The sequence below is a fragment of the Pongo abelii genome, chromosome 2 (genome assembly GCF_028885655.2).
Source record: "Pongo abelii isolate AG06213 chromosome 2, NHGRI_mPonAbe1-v2.0_pri, whole genome shotgun sequence".
In the NCBI taxonomy this organism is placed as follows: Eukaryota; Metazoa; Chordata; class Mammalia; order Primates; family Hominidae; genus Pongo; species Pongo abelii.
The window spans coordinates 110,181,336-110,199,991 of record NC_085928.1 but is presented as its reverse complement, the minus strand read 5'-3'; the positions used below and the strand labels follow the sequence as shown (position 1 = coordinate 110,199,991).

At 36.4% G+C, this 18,656-nt stretch overlaps 1 protein-coding gene across 1 annotated transcript in view; it reads left to right on the top strand.

Annotated features, from left to right (window-relative positions):
* The window catches only part of TOPAZ1 (testis and ovary specific TOPAZ 1), a 90,997-nt gene that overhangs the window by 54,960 nt on the left and 17,381 nt on the right, over positions 1 to 18,656 (top strand). The window contains exons 13-16 of the mRNA XM_024245097.3: positions 7,676 to 7,742; positions 8,814 to 8,988; positions 9,999 to 10,099; positions 13,486 to 13,651. Coding sequence (XP_024100865.3) covers positions 7,676 to 7,742; positions 8,814 to 8,988; positions 9,999 to 10,099; positions 13,486 to 13,651 — 509 coding nt within the window. The remainder of the gene's footprint in view (positions 1 to 7,675; positions 7,743 to 8,813; positions 8,989 to 9,998; positions 10,100 to 13,485; positions 13,652 to 18,656) is intronic.

Below are 18,656 nucleotides of genomic sequence, written 5' to 3'. Positions count from 1 at the left end.
TATGCCCTTGACAAGAAATTAACTTCCATTATAAGGATATAGATAGTTGAAACAATATACCATGCGAAGATTAGTTTTAAAAGGAGCATGAGTGATTATATGAATAACGAATTAAATAGACTTCAGAGCAAAGAAAACTACAGGTACAAAGAGGGACACTGCATAATAAGATGATCAATATGCCAAGAAGACATAGCAATTATAAAGTATATGCGCCAAAAAACAGCTTCAGAATACATGAAACAAAATTATAGAATTGAAAGGAGAAATGGACAATTCTATAATTATAGTTGGGGACTTCAATATCCCTCTCTCAATAATTGATAGAAATACTGGGAAATCAGCAAGGATATAGAACCAAACACCTCCATCAATCAACAGGGTTTAATAGACATTTATAGAACACTGTACCCCAAAACAGCAGAATACATATTCTTTTCAAGCATCTATGGAACATTCACCAAGGTAGACCATATCCTGGATCATAAACCTCAAAAAATTTAAAACAATTAAAACTATACAGAGTACATTATTTGACTGTAATGGAATCAAACTGGAAATCAATAATAGAGGTATAATAGGAAAATCTCCAAACACTTGGAAATTAAACAACACACTTCTCTATAATCCACGTGTGAAGAGAAAGTTTCAAAACTAAGTGAACTGTTAGAACTGAATAAAAATGAAAATGTATCACAAGTTGGGGATGTGGTTAAAACAATCCTGAGAGGAAAATCCATTACACAATATTCTAAGCTCCCACCTCACAAAACAAGGAAAAATAAGAGCAAAATAAACTCAAAGCAAGCATAAGAAAGGCAATAAAGCTAAGAATATGAATCAATGAAACTGAAAACAAAAAGTAAATCAATGAAACAAGAAGCTGTTTGTTTGAAAAGATCAATAAAATTAAGCCTCTAGCAAGACTTAAAAAAAAAAAAAAAAAGCAGACATGAAGACATGAATTATCGATACCAGGAATGAGACCAGGGTTATCAGTACAGTTACTGCAGCCATTAAAGCGATCATAAGGGATTGCCTTGAACAACTTGACATAAACTCAGCAACATAGATGAAATGGAGCAAGTCCTTAAAAACCACAAAAAAAACAAAGTTGATGCAATATGAACTAGGTCATCTGAATAGTGTTATAACTATGGAAGAAATTTAATCCATCATGTAAAACCTTCCAAAAAAGACATTTCAAGGGCCAGATAGTTTCATTGGACGATTCTACCAGTCATTCAAAGAAGAATCAGCATGGATTTACACAATCTCTTGCAGAAAACATAAAGGAGGGAACATTTACCAGCATATTTTGATACCAGTGTTACCCAGACTCCAAAACCAGACACAGAGAATACCAAAAAAAAAAAAGAAAAGAAAAGAAAAGTACGGCTGGGCGTGGTGGCTCACATCTGTAATCCCAGCACTTTGAGAGGCCGAGGCGGGTGGATTACCTGAGGTCAGGGGTTTGAGACCAGCCTGACTAACATGGTGAAACCCCGTCTCTACTAAAAATACAAAATTAGCTGGGCACTGTGGTGCATGCCTGTAATCCCAGCTACTTGATAGGGTAAGGCAGGAGAATCACTTGAACCCAGGAGGCGGAGGTTGCAGTGAGCCGAGATTGAACCATTGCACGCCAGCCTGGACAACAAGAGTGAAAGTCTGTCTCAAAAAAAAAAAAGAAAGAAAAGAAAATTACAAATTAGTATTCTCTCTCCTGAGCTTTGATGCAGAAATTCTCAATAAAATACTACCATATTGAATCCAGGAATTTGTAAAAAGAATTATACACCATTATCAAATAGGGTTTATTTCAAGATTGCAAAGATAGTTCAATAATTGAAAATCAATGTAATTCATCATATCTACAGCATAAGAAGAAAAACCACATGATTATTCAATTAATACACAAAAGCATTTGACAAAATTCAATATCCATACGTTATTTTTAAAACTCAGCAAATTATGAATAAAGGAAGAAATTCTTTAACTTCACAAACAGTATCTGTAAGAAACCTACAGCAAATATTATATTTAGATGGAAGACTGGATGCTTCTTCCTAAGATTGGGAACATGGCAAGGATGTTCACTGATACCACTCTTATTCAACATACTATGATAAATCTTAGCCAGTGTAAGGCAAGAAATGGAAATAGCTAGCATACAGATTGGAAGTGAAGAAATAAAACTGTCCATATTTGCAGATGACATTTTCTGCATATATGCCAAGGAATGTACCAAAATTTTAAAAAAACACTCTCCTAGAACTAAGGAGTGCAGCAAGGTTGCAGCATAAAAATCAACACAAAAATCAACCATATTTCTATATACTGAAAACGAACTGGAGAAACCAACATTTAAAACAGTATCATTTACAATGGCTAAAAACAAAAATTAAGTAAAAATCTGACTGAACACATGCTAAACTTGTATGTTGGAAGTTACAAAATGCTGATAAAAGAAATTGAAAGATTAAATAAATAGAGATACTACATTCATGGATTGGGAGACTTAATAAAGGTGTCAATTCTTCAAAATTTCATCTGTTGGTTTAACTCAATTCCTATCAGAATCCCTCTGGCAAGATTTTTTGGTAGGTGTAAAAACGTATATTCTAAAATTTACGTGCAAAGGTAAAAGGACTAGAATAGCTAAGACAACTTTTAAAAAAAGAATAGGCTGGGTGTAGTGGCTCACACCTGTAATCACAACACTTTGGGAGGGCGAGGCAGGCAGATTACTTAAGCCCAGGAGTTCAAGGCCAGCCTGGGCAACGTGGTGAAACCCCATCTCTACAAGAAATTAGGTGGGCATGATGTCACGCACCTGTAGTCCCAGCTAATTGGGACTTGTAGCTGTGGGAGGATCACTTGAGCCCCAGAGGTAGAGGCTGCAGTGAGCCATGATTGCACCACTGCACTCCAGCCTGGGTGACAGATAGAGACCCTGTCTCAAAAAAGAAAAAAAGAATAAGGTAAAGTAAAAGGATTCATTCTACTTAATGTTAAGACTTACTAACAGTAATCAAGTAATTAAGAAAGTATGTTATTGGATGGAGGGAGAGAGACATAGGTCAAAGGAACAGAGGGAATCCAGAAATAAACCACTAGTAATATGTTCAATTGATTTTATAAGGTACAAAAGCAATTTTATGGAAGAAAGCTAGTTTTTAAACAAACGATGCTGGAGCAATTGAACAGCCATAGTAAAAAACAAAAAACTTTGACCCAAATCCGACACCTTATGCAAAAATTAATTCAAAATGAATCATGAATTTAAACAAAAAACTTTTAGGAAAAAATAGGGGAAAATTTGGAAACCTATATATATATATATGTTTATATATTTGTATATATTATATATATTTTATGTATATATTTTATATATATTATATATTTTTTATATATATATATATATTTTTTTTTTCCGTGAGATGGAATCTTGCTCTGTCACCCAGGCTGGAGTGGCACAGTCTCAGCTCACTGAAACCTCCGCCTCCTGGGTTCAAGCGATTCTTCTGCCTCAGCCTCCCAAGTAGCTGGGATTACAGATGCGTGCCACCATGCCTGGCTGATTTTTCTATTTTTAGTAGAGACTGGGTTTCACCATGTTGGCCAGGCTGATCTCAAACTCCTGACCTCGTGATTCACCCACCTCGGCCTCCCCAAAGTGCTGGGATTACAGGCATGAGCCACTGTGCCCAGCTGAGAATATATTTTGAAAGTCTCAAAATTCAATAGTAAACAAACAAATGATACTGTTAGAAAATGGGAGCTGGGCACCATGGCTTACATCTGTAATCCCAGCACTTTGGAAGGCTGAGGTGGGTAGATCACTTGAGGTCAGGAGTTTGAGACCAGCCTGGCCAACATGGTAAAACCCCATCTCCACTAAAAATACAAAAATTACCCAGGCATGGTGGTACATGCCTGTACTCCCAGCTACTTAGGAGGCTGAGGCTCCAAGAGAATCACTTGAACCCAGGAGGCAGAGGTTGTAGTGAACCGAGATCGTGCCACTGCACTCCAGCTTGGGCGACAGAGTGAGACGTCTTAAAAACAAAAAAAAGAAAAGAAAAGAGAATGGGCTAAAGACATAAACATGTTTCACCAATGAGGATATGCAGATGGCAACTAAGCACATGAAAATAAGTTCAACATTGTTAGCCATAAGAGAAATGTAAAATAAAACTGTATGAGATATCACCACACACCTATCAGAATAACAGAATTTTTTTTTTAATGTTGTTAACACCAAATGCTGGGAAGAGTGTGGATAAACTGGATCATATGCTGTTGGTGAGAATATAAAATGGCACAGCCACTCTGAAAAGCAGTTCAACAGTTTCTCTACAAACTAAACATGCACATCCCAAAGGCAGCTGTTGAACTCCTGGGCATTTATACTAGAGAAATGAAAACTTTTGGTCACATAAAAACTTACACATAAATGTGCTTAGCAGCTTTAATTGTAATAGCCAGAAACTGGAAAAAAAAAAAAACAAAAAACTCAGATACCCTTCAATAGGTGAATGAATAGTTATAGTTAAACTGTGGTACATACCATGGCATACTATTCAGGAAAAAGAGGGAGAAACTATGAAATGTGCAACAAATTGGATTGATCTCAAGGGAATTATGTTGAATTTTAAAAGCTAATCTCAAAAGGCTGCATGCTACACAGTGTATACATTTCATTTATGTAATATCCCCGAGATGACAAAACTAAGAAATGGAGAACTGATTAGTGGTTGCCAGGGGACAGGGACAGTGGAGAGGGGATGAGTATAAAAGGGTATCAAGAGAAAGTTCCTTTGTAAAATGGAACAGTTGCAGTTACATACACACACACACAAATACATGTAAAAATTGGTAAAAACTGAATAAGGCCTGTAGTTAACAATATTGTACCAGTGTCAGTTTCATGGTGGTATATAAGATGTCACTATTGGAAAAAGCTGGGTGAAGAGTGCACAGTGTACTATTTTTGGAAATTCCTGTGAGCTTATTTAAAAGTCAAAAAATTGTGAAGATAAGTATATAACTTATAACTTTTAAAGATAAGTATATATAACTTTTGTTAGGTATTGCCAAATTTTCCTCCAGAATGCTTGTACCCATTTGTGTTCCCATCAGAAATATGAGACTGCCTATTTCAGCCTAGCTTTCTAACATAATGTGTTAGAATGTTTTTTAATGTTTGCTAATCTATTAGATGACAAATGGTGTTTTAGTTTGCATTTCTCTCATGAATGAATCTGAGCATTTTCTGTTCATATATTTGAGGGCTATTTTTACATGTTTTATGTGAACTCTTCACTCTTTTTCCCCTTTTTCTATTAGGTTTTGGTTCTTTGGTTCTTAAACTTTTAGAGTTCTTGATATATTACAGGTATTAGGCCTTTGTAGTATATATTAGTATATATTGCAATTTTTCTTCCAGTTTGTCAGTTGTCTTTTGACCTTCTGGTGTTTTTTACCATGCAAAAAGTTTTATTTTTATGCAACCTTGTATTTCAATCTTTTTTCTCAGTTTTGAGTCAAGGTTATGTTTTATTGCATGTGGATTTTGAGTCATCATTTCTCTACATGAAGGTTTTAGGCAAACTGGCACGTTTTCTTTTACTATTTGTATGACTTCATTTTTACAGTTAGGTTTTTAATCTACGTGGATTTTTTTCTCCTAGGTATGTTATGTGAAATGGATTCAGTTTTATCTTTTCCAAATGATTATCCAACTTTTCCAACAACATGTATTAAAATGTCCTTCTTGGCTGGGCGTGGTGGCTCACACCTGTAATCCCAGCACTTTGGGAGACCGAGGTGGGCAGATCACGAAGTTAGGAAATAGAGACCATTCTGGCTAACATGGTGAAGCCCCGTCTTTACTAAAAATACAAAAAACTAGCCAGGCGTGGTGGCGGGTGCCTGTAGTCCCAGCTTCTCGGGAGGCTGAGGTAGGAGAATGGCATGAACCCAGAAGGCGGAGCTTACAGTGAGCCGAGATAGCGCCACTGCACTCCAGCCTGGGCGACAGAGCAAGACTCCATCTCAGAAAATAATAATGAATAAAATAAAATAAAATGTCCATCTTTACCTCCAGTGATTTGAGATGCCACCTTCATCATATACTAAATTTCATATACGATGGGGTTTGTTTCTTGACTTTGTATTTTATTCCACTGGACTGTTTGCCTATTCCTGCACTGGAACCACACTATAGTAACTATAGAAGCTTTAATAGTATGTTTTAATATTTGGTAGGGATAATTCTTTTTCATAGTTTTTCAGTGTTTTCCTGGATCTTCTTGCATGTACGCTTCTCCATATATTTAGTATCAACTTCCTAACTCCATGTAGTAGTAATGTGTCTTTCAGGAGTGTTTTATAATTTTCTTTGTATAAGTACTTAATATTTTGGGTGTTATTGTAAATGAGGTTTTCTGTATTATTATGTTTTTTTTGTATTTATAAAAGTTATTGTTTTTTGTTTGTGTATTGATGGATTGAGACAGGATCTTGCTCTGTTTCCTGGGCTGTGGTGCAGCAGTGTAGTTACAGCTCACTGCAGCCTGGACCTCCTGGGCTCAGGTGATCCTCCCACCTCAGTCTCCCACGTAGCTGGTACTACAGGTGCATGCCACCACACCCAGCTAATTTTTGCAGAGGTAGGATTCACCATGTTAACCAGGCTGGTCTCAAACTCCTGGGCTCAAGGGATCTGCCCACCTCGGCCTTCCAGAGCGCTGAAATTTCTGGTGTGAGCCACCTCACAGAGGCTGTCTATCCAGTTTAAATATCAGTTATACTTGCTTCATAAAAGGAGTTAGAAAATTGTTTTTTTTTTCTTAATCCCAAATGTGATAGTATGTTCTTCCTTCTTAATGCTCTAGATAAATTACCAAAATTGGTGAACTCATAGTTAGGTATTACATAATACTCCTAGTTCAATGGCACCTTCTTATTGCCGCTGCCTTTTTTAAATTTTCTTCTAATTGCCAAAGGGTGTTTCTTTTATTTTTGTCTTTTTTTCTTTTCCAAAAACTATGCATTTCAAAAATTGCCTTCTTTAAATCACAGACTTTTAAGATCCTTCCTCATGGTTCTGATCTACCCAGACGCTTGCTTGCTTTTTTTTTTTTTTTTTTTTTTTTTAGCGTTTTGAAACTTAATGTGGACTTAGTTTTTGTAGCAGTATTTTTAAATCTATGTTAGCTCTTTCTGGTAGTTTCCCTCTTCAGTTCTCCCCATCAGGTTTTGTGTGTTTACTTGCTCTGTTTTTGTTTTGGTCTTTGATTGCCACAAATCCTGTGGAGCAGTAAGGGTAAGGTAGGAGCAGTAGAGATCATGTGCCAGGATTTGGTATTTTTTTTCTCCTTTTAGTCACAGTTATTTTGAAGTTTGACATCCTCTGTCTACAAGTTAGGCTGAAGGTATGATTTCATGTGGAATTTGCTTTTTCCTTCTTATTGTTTTGGGGAGGAAATAGTATAAAGTAAGTGTCTATATAGCTGCCTTTTTTTCAGCTCTGAAGAATGTTTATAGCATATTATATGTATTCATTTTTTCCTCTGGTTTCTTATAAACCATAGGACAGATTAATTAGAAGCAGCAGTGACTTTTAAGGGGTGAATATAGTATAATTAACTCTTTTCTGTTGTTAAAGGTTACAGATGAGGCAATTTAAAAAGAACTGGAAGTGTGATTTAGATTCAGCCTTGAATAAATTAGAGGTATGACATTTATTATTTTAAGTACATTGCTGGGATCTCTGAAAATCAATAGCAACAAAAAAGTTTTGAATAATAACCCCATTTTATGAAAAGTTTTAGAAATGTGGCTGTTATACAGAGAAAATGCTCAAGGAAAGGAAGTTTTGTTTTTCTTACAAGTTAATATTTTGAAAGGCAAACATTTTAATTTCTAGAGTTATGGACTGTACTAAAAATAATTCTAAAAATTGTTCAGTTTCAAAATTATATTAAAGTAAAATAATAATTCAAAGCTTAGTCTTTAATTTTTGAGGCTGGGCAGACTCGCTCAGTGCATAAGAAAGCTGAGGTACTTGTCATGGATGGCTACAGTACATGAAATGGTGGGAGAAAGCCCAGGTCACACTGAACTCTCCAACCATTTAGAGTATAAGAAATGAGGACCTTCAGGATGATTTTTACTTTTAAATTTAATATCATTTTTGTGTTCATGTAGTAATTGTTGCTCTGGATTTAATTAGTACTTTTATATTCTTAAGACAACTTTTTTTCTTGACGTGAACAACTTCTCTAGTTTATAACAGAAATTGTAGAAAGATAATAAGTTGACTGAAATTTACATTGTGGCCACTTTTGTAGAACGTAGTGTCCAAAACGATATGTGGGCCCAAATTATAAATGGCCAGATAACATTAAAATGCACTTTCTAAAAGTAGTAAAATAATGCATTGCCATGGAGACAGTTCAAATTATGCTGCTCATCATCTGTTTTCCGTAAAATCCATCTCCACTGTCAGGTTCAGTTTTGGGGGTGAATACAGTTAAATACTTTAAGACCTGTATACTTAAAACAAATGTGCATTGTTATTTGGAATTTATAGAGGCTTTACTATAGCCAGAAAAGCAAAGTTACAATAGTGTGTTATTGATGTGATGCTTGTCGGTAAGTTTATAAGATCCGCAGATTTTGTCTTATTAATTTATGTATATCTAATGCCTAAACGTGCTTGGCCCTAAAGACATGTTTGCATAAATGACATAGTTTTCATTCTTTTTCTTTCTTTTTTGTTTTGTTTTTAATAATTTTGATAGCTTTGTAAAGAAAAAGGTGACTGGACCAAATTGGGAAAATTATACATTAACGTAAAAATGGGCTGTGAAAAATTTGCAGATTTCCAGACATTTTGTGCTTGCATTGCTGAAACACTCACAAAAAACTATGAAGATGAAAGACCAGATATTCCCTTTTGTGAATTTGCTGAAACAGGTAAAATGTAACTGTTGGCCTGAATATTGTGTATGAGGATGGTACAGTTTTCTTTTTTGTTTTTTAGAGACAGGGTCTTCCTTTGTTACCCAGGCTGGAGTACAGGGGTGCGGTCATAGCTCACCACAGCCTCGAACTCCTGGGCTCAAGCACTTCTCCTGCCTCAGCCTCCCAAGTAGCTGGGACTACAGGCACATATCACTACACCCAGCTAATTTTTTTATTTTTTGTAGACAGAATCTTACTTCATTGCCCAGGCTAGTCTCGAACTCCTGTGCTCAAGGGATCCTCCCACCTCAGCCTCTCAAAGCACTGGTATTACAGACATAAGTCACAGCTCGGCTAGTGGCAGTGTTCTTAACAAGAATGTAAAACTAAAAAAAAAATAAAAAAAAAAAAAGAATGTAAAACCCTTGAATATTTTCCATGTTGTGGATAAATTAATGCAGACTTTAGATACTCTTCCTTCTCTTTCTGAATTTTTCCATCTATTTATTGTTAAGTTAGATTATAGTAAAAGATCAAGAATTGGTGTTTTAGTATCAAATGTTTCATATTCTTATTTTTCTTTTCACTCAGATTGGTAAAACTATTGCTAACAAATTATAGTGGAGCACCTGAATTTTTGAATTATTTAAGTTGTTACTCTCTTTACTATTACAAGTCAACAGAATTTATATAGTTTTGAATTTGTTTTGTTTTTGACCTGAGCTCTTTACTACTGTAGCCTTTATCAGGGGTTGGCAAACTTTTTCTGTAAAAAGCCAGATAGTAAATATTTTAGGCTTCGAACACACCACATGTGATCTCTATCACATAGTTTTATTTTCTTTTTAAACGATGCTTTGAAAACAGGAAAACCATTGTTGGCTCCTAGGCTATACAAAAACGGGGCACAGTTTGCCAACACCTGGTCTTTATGGTAGTATCAATAATTCTGTATTAGTTTGCCTCTTCCGTCATTTTAAGTGACTATTTTATTTTCTTTTGTATGTCTATTTGTGTTTCAGTTAGCAAAGATCCACAAAACAGTAAAGTAGATAAAAGTGTACTGGGAAGAATTGGAATCAGTGCTATATACTTCTATCACAAGCTGTTGCAGTGGTCCAAGGTACTTCATTAAGTTTTTGTCTTGGCTTGGTGTAGAGACTACTAGTTTTAAAATTATGAACAGAATATAAGTTAACCCTGCAAATTAGGAGCTCGCTAATAATCATTACAATTGATAAAATGGGACCCAGACTAGTGAGTGATTTATTAGATGGTATATTAAGCAAATGGCTACTATTCAAAATCTCAAACTGGATGCAGTGGCATGTACCTATAGTCCCAGCTACTCAGGAAGCTGAGTTCAAGGCCAGCCTGGGCAACGTGGACAGATTCCCGTCTTTAAAAAATAATTTTTATTATAAAAATAAATAAAATCTCAGTATAGAGAACACTTAACCCATTTATGCGAGAGATTGCAAATGTTTTTTGTGAAAAATCAGACCTTGGTGACGACCTTGAGCAGTAGGATATAAATAACTCCCATAAGTTTAGTGTTCCAATAATGTAACACTAGGCATAAATGGGTTAAGAACCCATGCTAAATGTCATATTTATTTGAAGTAACTTTCAATTCATATTATTTTGCCAACACCTGAGTATCAGTTGTATTGTAATTTTAGAAGAGTTCAAGACACATTTCTTTGTTTGTGGGTTTTTTTGTTTTTGTTTTTGTTTTTGTTTTGTGACGGAGTTTCGCTCTTGTTGCCCAGGCTGGAGTGCAGTAGTGCAATCTTGGCTCACCACAGCCTCCGCCTCCCAGGTTCAAGCAATTCTCCTGCCTCAGCTGGGATTACTGGCATATGCCACCATGCCTGGCTAATTTTGTATTTTTAGTAGAGACAGGGTTTCTCCATGTTGGTCAGGCTGGTCTCGAACTCCCAGTCTCAGGTGATCCACCCGCCTCAGCCTCCCAAAGTGCTGGGATTACAGATGTGAGCCACCACATCCAGCCAAGACACATTTCTTAAGATGAACTCAGAATACTCACAATTAACAGAACTTCTTAAAAATCACCTCTTAGAATACCTTGGAACACTATATACCATATATCTTGATGTCTAACTTTGAGGCTTAGCTTACCATAGAGGTGGTTTAGTGACTCAAGACCATATTGTATTACCATTCTTCACATATTCCTGAGGTGGCAGGTGGAGTTATAGAGTCAATAAAGTTCAAGTAGAGGACAGGAAATTCAAAATAGGGAGGAAGTGCTGAGGGATGAGATTATATAGAGAGTGGAGTAGAGAGTGTGGTCACTATTGAATTAACTATTAAAGTATATCTTTTGCTACTTGCTACTTTTATAAAGAGGTTATTTCACAATTGAATATATATGTTCGATAACATTTAAGTACATGGTCACCTGTATACCTACAAAATTCATGAATTAAAAAGAAAAAAATTTTTAACCTAGAATGGTTGTATAGTAGGTCTCCAGGCTCAAAAGTCTTCAGGAGGCTTAGCTGTTATTGTGTGGTAGGCCTGGAGTAGGCAAGGTGTACCTTGTGTTTGCTCTCGCAATCGAGCTTAAGATTGGTCATAGCATTAATTTCTGGATTATTTAATGCTTGGGAATTTGAGGATTACCTAACAAGAAGATCCTTTATAAAAATTCAGACTGGGCAGGGAGCAGTGGCTCACACCTGTAATCCCAGCACACTGGGAGGCTGAGGCGGGGGCATCACTTGAGGTCCAGAGTTCAAGACCAGCCTAGCCAACATGGTGAAACCCCATCTCTACTAAAAAATACAAAAATTAGCAGGGGGTGATGGCGCTAATCGGGAGGCTGAGGCAGGAGAATTGCTTGAACCCAGGAGGCGGAGGTTGCAGTGAGCCAAGATCATGCCACTGTTCTCCAGCCTGGGTGACAGAACAAGACTCCATCTCTTAATGCCATCCCTCCCCGCTCCCCCAACCCCATGACAGGCCCCAGTGTGTGTGATGTTCCCTGCCCTGTGTCCAAGTGTTCTCATTGTTCAGTTCCCACCTATAAGTGGGAACATGTGGTGTTTGGTTTTCTATCCATGTGATAGTTTGCTCAGAATGATGCTTTCCAGCTTCATCTATGTCCCTACAAAGGATATGAACTCATCCTTTTTTATGGCTGCATAGTATTCCATGATGTATATGTGCCACATTTTTTTTAATCCAGTCTATCACTGATGGACATTTGGGTTGATTCCAAGTCTTTGCTGTTGTGAATAGTGCCGCAATAAACATACATGTGCATGTGTCTTTATAGACTGCATCTCAAATTAAAAAAAAGAGAAACTCAGACTGATTTTGCTGAAATTTTAGAGTATATTTTAATTTTATTTGGTTATTATTGAAGATATTGGTAGATTGGTGAATTTTATCTATTTTAATTAAAAATTTTAACTACTTTAGAAAATTATTAGTATGAATTTTTAATGAAACCTATTCCTTTTTGAATGTAAAAATAAAATCATTGACAGTAAACTAAACATATCCCTTTAAAAATGCACTCTTTTATACAGTCATCTTGAAAGTACCTTGTCATCATAATAAGCATCTAATTCAAATATTATAGAATATAAAACAAGGGTCTGTACACTAAGGCCCATGGGCCAGAACTCACCCAAAGCCTGTTTTTGTACAGCCCTCAAGGTAAGACTTTTTTACATTTTTAAAGAGTTATAAATTTAAAAAACAACAATCAAAAAGAATGTACAACAGACTAAATGTGTCCTGCAAAGCCTAAGCTATTTACTATCTGGCCATTTACAGGGAAAGCTTGCTGACTCATGGTATAAAATAATGATATATGTCCAATTTCTGATGTCCAAACCAAAGGTAATTTTCATGTAGAGTACATGAAATAATTAGTCTACTGAATTAAGAATTTTAGCTAACAAGTTTATCCTTTTTTTCACTATCATTCTTTGTCTAAATTTTTTGGAAGGTAGGGTAGAGGTTTCACCACACTCCCCAGGCTGGTCTCAAACTTCTGGGCGCTAGTGATCATCCCATCTCAGCCTCCTCCTGAGTATGTTTAAATTTGATAACAAATTATTTTCATTTTTACTGTGTCTCCCTCCTGGATCCCAGATTGACCAACAGAAGAGGAGCAAAAATATATAATCAGTAGTTTTCTATGCTAAATCATGGAAGCCTTTCATCAAATGAAGTCTTAAGGAGAAGTACAGTGTATAAAACAAATAAAAAGAAGGCTTCTGATAAAGGGAGTCTGATGGTATTGGTGGGAAGAGGTGGTTAATATGAGGCAGAGCCTTGCTTGTTCCTCTTTCCCTTTCATCTGTATGGCTGAACAGGGAGGGGCTTAAGGAAAGAGTCTTGGAGCAGCTTCACAGCCAGCAGTCTAGTATGATGATTCAAACTGGATAATTGGCTTGTGAATAATTATCAATGGCTTTGTGTGTTTGTAAATGATTGATACCCAATTAGTGTTCTTTATTTTTATTCTAGGGAAGGAAGGTCTTAGATAAACTATATGAATTAAAAATACACTTTACAAGTTTAAAAGGACTTATAGGGCCTGAGAAGTTAGCATCAAGATGTCAAATTGTGAATGTTGCAGCAGAAATTTTTCTAAAAAGTGGAAGCCTAGATGGTGCCATTTGGGTAATGAGGGGTAAGTCCTGATATATGCAAGCATAAAATAATTCATTATACTTGTCATGCATTTTTGTCTATGTAATTACCTTAAGTTGATATTGAACTGTGGTTAATAGTTTGGTCTAAACCCTAGTGAACATGTGGGTAGGAAGGGTTGTTATGTAAACTGAAAGGGGAAAGTTAACTTAGCCTTAAAGAAGAAATTATATAAGCCTTTGTTCATTTAAAAACTAGTTCTTGCTGGGCCGGGTGTGGTGACTCATGCCTGTAATCCCAGCACTTTGGGAGGCTGGTCTCAAACACCTGAGGTCAGGAGTTTGAGACCAGCCTGACCAACATGACGAAACCCTGTCTCTACTAAAAGTACAAAAATTAGCCAGGCGTGGTGGTGGGCGCCTGTAATCCCAACTACTCAGAAGGCTGAGGCAGGAGAATCGTTTGAACCCGGGAGGCGGAGGTTGCAGTGAGCCGAGATCGCACCATTGCAGTCCAGCCTGGGCGACAGAACAAGACTCCATCTCAAAAAAAAAGCAAAACCTAGTTCTTGCTATGGCCTAGGCTCCGTATTAATGCTTTCCCTGAATTATCCCAAATAATCTTCATAGAATCCTGAATTTGGAACTATTAAAATCCCCATTTTGTTGATAAGAAAGTGCTGTCAGAGATATTAACCAACTTGCCCAAAATGACATAACAAGTAAGGAATGGAGGCCAAATTCAAATCCAGACAATCCAGCTTCAGAGCCCAGGCTTCAGCCGCTGTGTAAAATGGAAGTCCTGATTGCAGTATGCATAAACTCTTATCTTCATATGTATGGGCAAACATGACTTCAAACCAAGATGAGTAGAGCTTACTTTCCTTGATAAGGCAATTCTTCTAAGCAGAAATTACAGTGAAATTAAGCCAGCAGGAACAAAGAAGGTTAGTTTGGTATGAGAAAAATTGAAAAGAACACAATAGTGTTATGATACTAATGAAGCTGATGATAGCGCTGGCTATTTGGACCATCAGGCAGATTTTATTTGATAAAGTGGGATAAGAATGAAAAAACCTCAAGGATCTCAAGAGTTTAGGTAAGAAGATGGAATCAATAAATAAAGCAAATTGAGAACTGTAAAACACACTAACACACAAACACTAGCACATATATATATATTCATATACATGTGATTCATATATGGGAAATATATGTATATAAAATATCTTGTATATGTTCAGTGCTGAGGATTTAATACAGAGGTTGTGAGTAGGCTTCATTCGAAAGCTCGTTTGTAAAGGTATTCTTCAACTTAAACATAGTCAGTGAGGTTTCCTAAGTGGGAAGAGTACCAAAATACAAAAATAGAAATTAGTGAAATATAAGCCAGAGCTCACAAGCTCTGTGAGGAAAGAAGCGATGTGGCAAGAAATGGGAAGGGGAAAATAGTTTATAAAATGAACTTGGGTCACCTTACGATAGGAACCTCCTGTCTAAAAGTTTGTGGCAAAACCAGTCTTTCTCAGACTAGAAACTGGGAGAGTTTGTGGGAGAGATGCGGAGTGATCTTTGGAGATTTTATTTTAAATTTCAATGTTTCTGTTTTACACTAACTTTAAACTTCTATCAATTATAAGCAGTATTCTTTTTTTGCAGTGACAGTTTCAACTTAAAGTAATTTTCATAAGTAAAATTTTATTTCTACAAAAGAAGAGCCCACAAAAGTATGCTCAGTTGTTCCTAGAATTTTTTAATCCTTAAAAGGGCTCTATAGTGAACAGGCCATTCCCAAGAAAGGAAATACAAATGGCTCAATCTCACTGATAATAAGTGAGATTAATACTCACTTGTAATAAGAGAAATATACATTACAATTACAAACACCATTTTGAACCCATTAGACTATCAACGATCAAAATTTGGTGATATGCTGTTTGTGAGAGTATAGAGAAATAGACATTCACAGAGGTTGTCTTTAGGAGGTTTTTGGCAAAATAAGTGTCAAAAGTTTAAAACACATTTTTTTTTCATTTACTAATTCCATTTCTAAGAATTTGTACTGCACACACATTTATACCTGTATACAAAGGTATGCATATTAAATTATCTGGAATCTTTTTTTACGCCAACAATGGTAACAAAGAATTCCAGGTAGCTCCTTAAGGGAATACCAGTTGAACTGTGTTATAGCCATATGATAAAGCAGAATGAGGCAGATCTGTAAGTGTTCATTTGGAATGATCTTCAAGACCTATTGCAAAGCCAAAAAAAAAAAAAAAGGAATGTACAGAGCAGTTGCTACCATTTGAATAAGAATAATAATACAATGGATAAATACATATTTGCTTATATACCCTTAAAATATGTGTAGAAGGATGCACAAGAAACTAGTAATAGTGGCTGACTCTGCCTCTGGAAGGAGAAATTGAGTGCTTGGAGGACAGAGTAGCAGATTAACTTTTTACATGTATTTTTCCTTTTTAAAAATATGCTTTTATTACCTACTGAATTTGCAAAAGATGGAGTTACATACATTACTCAAGTTTGAGAAATGCAGAATATCTCACACATTTTTTTGTTTGGTGGGTGGCAGACTTGATGGCGAGAAGAAATCTATTGTTTTGGCATTTCACTTTGACATTTCAAACTCTTTCTCATACTAGTGCTTTTTATCCTGCAAATGAGCAACAGATTGCTACCATGCCATCTCCCAAAACCAATATAAAAAACTCTTGAAATATAAAATGGTTTTAAGACTATCATTTTATAATCCTTGTTCAGAGGCTGAAAAATAAGTATCTTAGCTCTCTATAATAAAATTTTGTAAAAAAAATTATGCCATTTATTGAGAAACTGCCTTTGAATTTTGAAATAACTTATTGCCTTTGTATAAGTAATACATATTAATAAATATGAAAAGCTGAATAAGCAAAACTAATGATAAAAATCCCTTATCATTTGGTCACCCAGAAATTGCTTTTATCCACTTTAATGTTGTTATACAGACACTTTTATACTCTGCATTTTTTTTCAGGCAGTAGCCTTTCAGTGAAAAATTTTTCTACAGCATCACTTACTAGGCTGCATGGTTTTCTAACTTATAAATAGATCCGTCTTTTGATCCATGAATCCGCTTTTACTGAACTAGCTTGTTTTTCAGATTTCAGTTGTAAATGATAATTCCTGCTAAACATCACCGCTAAATCTTACTTTTCCTTAGGATAAATTCTGATGGAATTGCTGTGTTAAAGGGTAGTTCCATTTTAAAGCTTTTTGGTAAATATCAACAAATTTGCCCTATTCAGATTTGCAGATGTTATTTCAGGTTTATTAGAAAACCCCCCTGGGCCAGGTGCGGTGGCTCACGCCTGTAATCCCAGCACTTTGGGAGGCCGAGGCGGGCGGATCACGAGGTCAGGAGATCGAGACCATCCTGGCTAACACAGTGAAACCCCGTCTCTACTAAAAATACAAAAAAAAAAATTAGCCGGGCATGGTGGCGGACGCCTGTAGTCCCAGCTACTCTGGAGGCTGAGACAGGAGAATGGCGTGAACCCGGGAGGCGAAGCTTGCAGTGAGCCGAGATCACGCCACTGCACTCCAGCCTGGGGCGACAAAGCGAGACTCTGTCTCAAAAAAAAAAAAAAAGAAAGAAAGCCCCCCACTTTATTAGAAAATCCTAGAGAGTTATTTCCTTTAGATATAGCTTCTATACAAACATGTCCTTTTAGGGATCACAGGTGCAGATGTTAGTTAACAATTCCAGATGTTAGTGCCTGATACTATGTTTTTTGGTTATCAGACAGGCAGACTGGTACATTCCAGGTTATGCAAACCCTAATCTAGCTATTCAGTACATTCTATTCCAGGTCTTTTCTCTGTGAGGAGACTATAAAAGTCCTCTACACCTTCAGTTAGGTTATAGTAATTACAGTCTACTTAACAGTGTATGATGATGCAGCTTATGAAATACCCTTGCCAACAATTAGTATTATTATTTTTCTTATCTCTCTGCTAGTTTGATAGGGCAAAAGTTATTCACAGCTTTACTTTGCATTTTTATTTTATTTTATTTATTTTTTTGAGACGGAGTCTCACTCTGTTGCCCACGCCCGGCTAATATTTTGTATTTTTAGTAGAGATGGGGTTTCACCATGTTAGCCAGGATGGTCTCGATCTCCTGACCTCGTGATCTGCCCACCTCAGCCTCCCAAAGTGCTGGGATTACAGGCATGAGCCACTGCGCCCGGCCAACTTTGCATTTAATTATTAAAGAAAATTTTTCCCCATCTGGACCTTACTTTTTTGTGAATTGCCTGTTTATGTTCTTGGTCTGTTTTCTGAATTTAGCATTTCTCTTCATTATTGGTTTCATAATAATGTGAGTATTCACTATCTACCAAGCATTGTGCTAAGTGTATTATTTGTATCATCTCATCTAATCAATACTAACCCCATAACGTAGGTAATAGTATCCCAAGATGAGGATGCTGAGGTTCAGAGAAGATCACACAACAAATAAGTGTAAAGCAGGAATTCCAATCCAGGTCTGTCTGACTGCAAAGTCCGTATTTTTAGCTACTACACCAGTACTATTGTTTTCCTAGTTTTTCCTCTAAATAGACTTCATAAAATTGCAGCTAGATCAGAAGCACAAACTACACAAACAGATCCAAACCTAAGATAGTTAACCTACTGAGCAAAATGGTGGTATTGAGCTTGTTTTTGGTAAATCTAAGATGGGGGTTCTCAAGCTTGATCATCAGAATTCTCTAGAGGGCTTGTTAAAACACATATTGCTGGGCCCACCCCCAGATTTTCTGATTCATTAAGTCTGGAGTGGGTCCTAAAAATTTGCATGTCTGTCAGGTTTTTAGATGTTGTTGATTCTGCCGATCTGGGGACCTCACTTTGAAGACCACTGCTCTATACCACTCTCACATAGTGACGTTTTCTCATACCTTACCTGTGTTCCTAAACCATACCCCCTCAAGTCTCTCCCCCACTGCGTTCTTTAACCACTGCTATAAAATACTACCATTT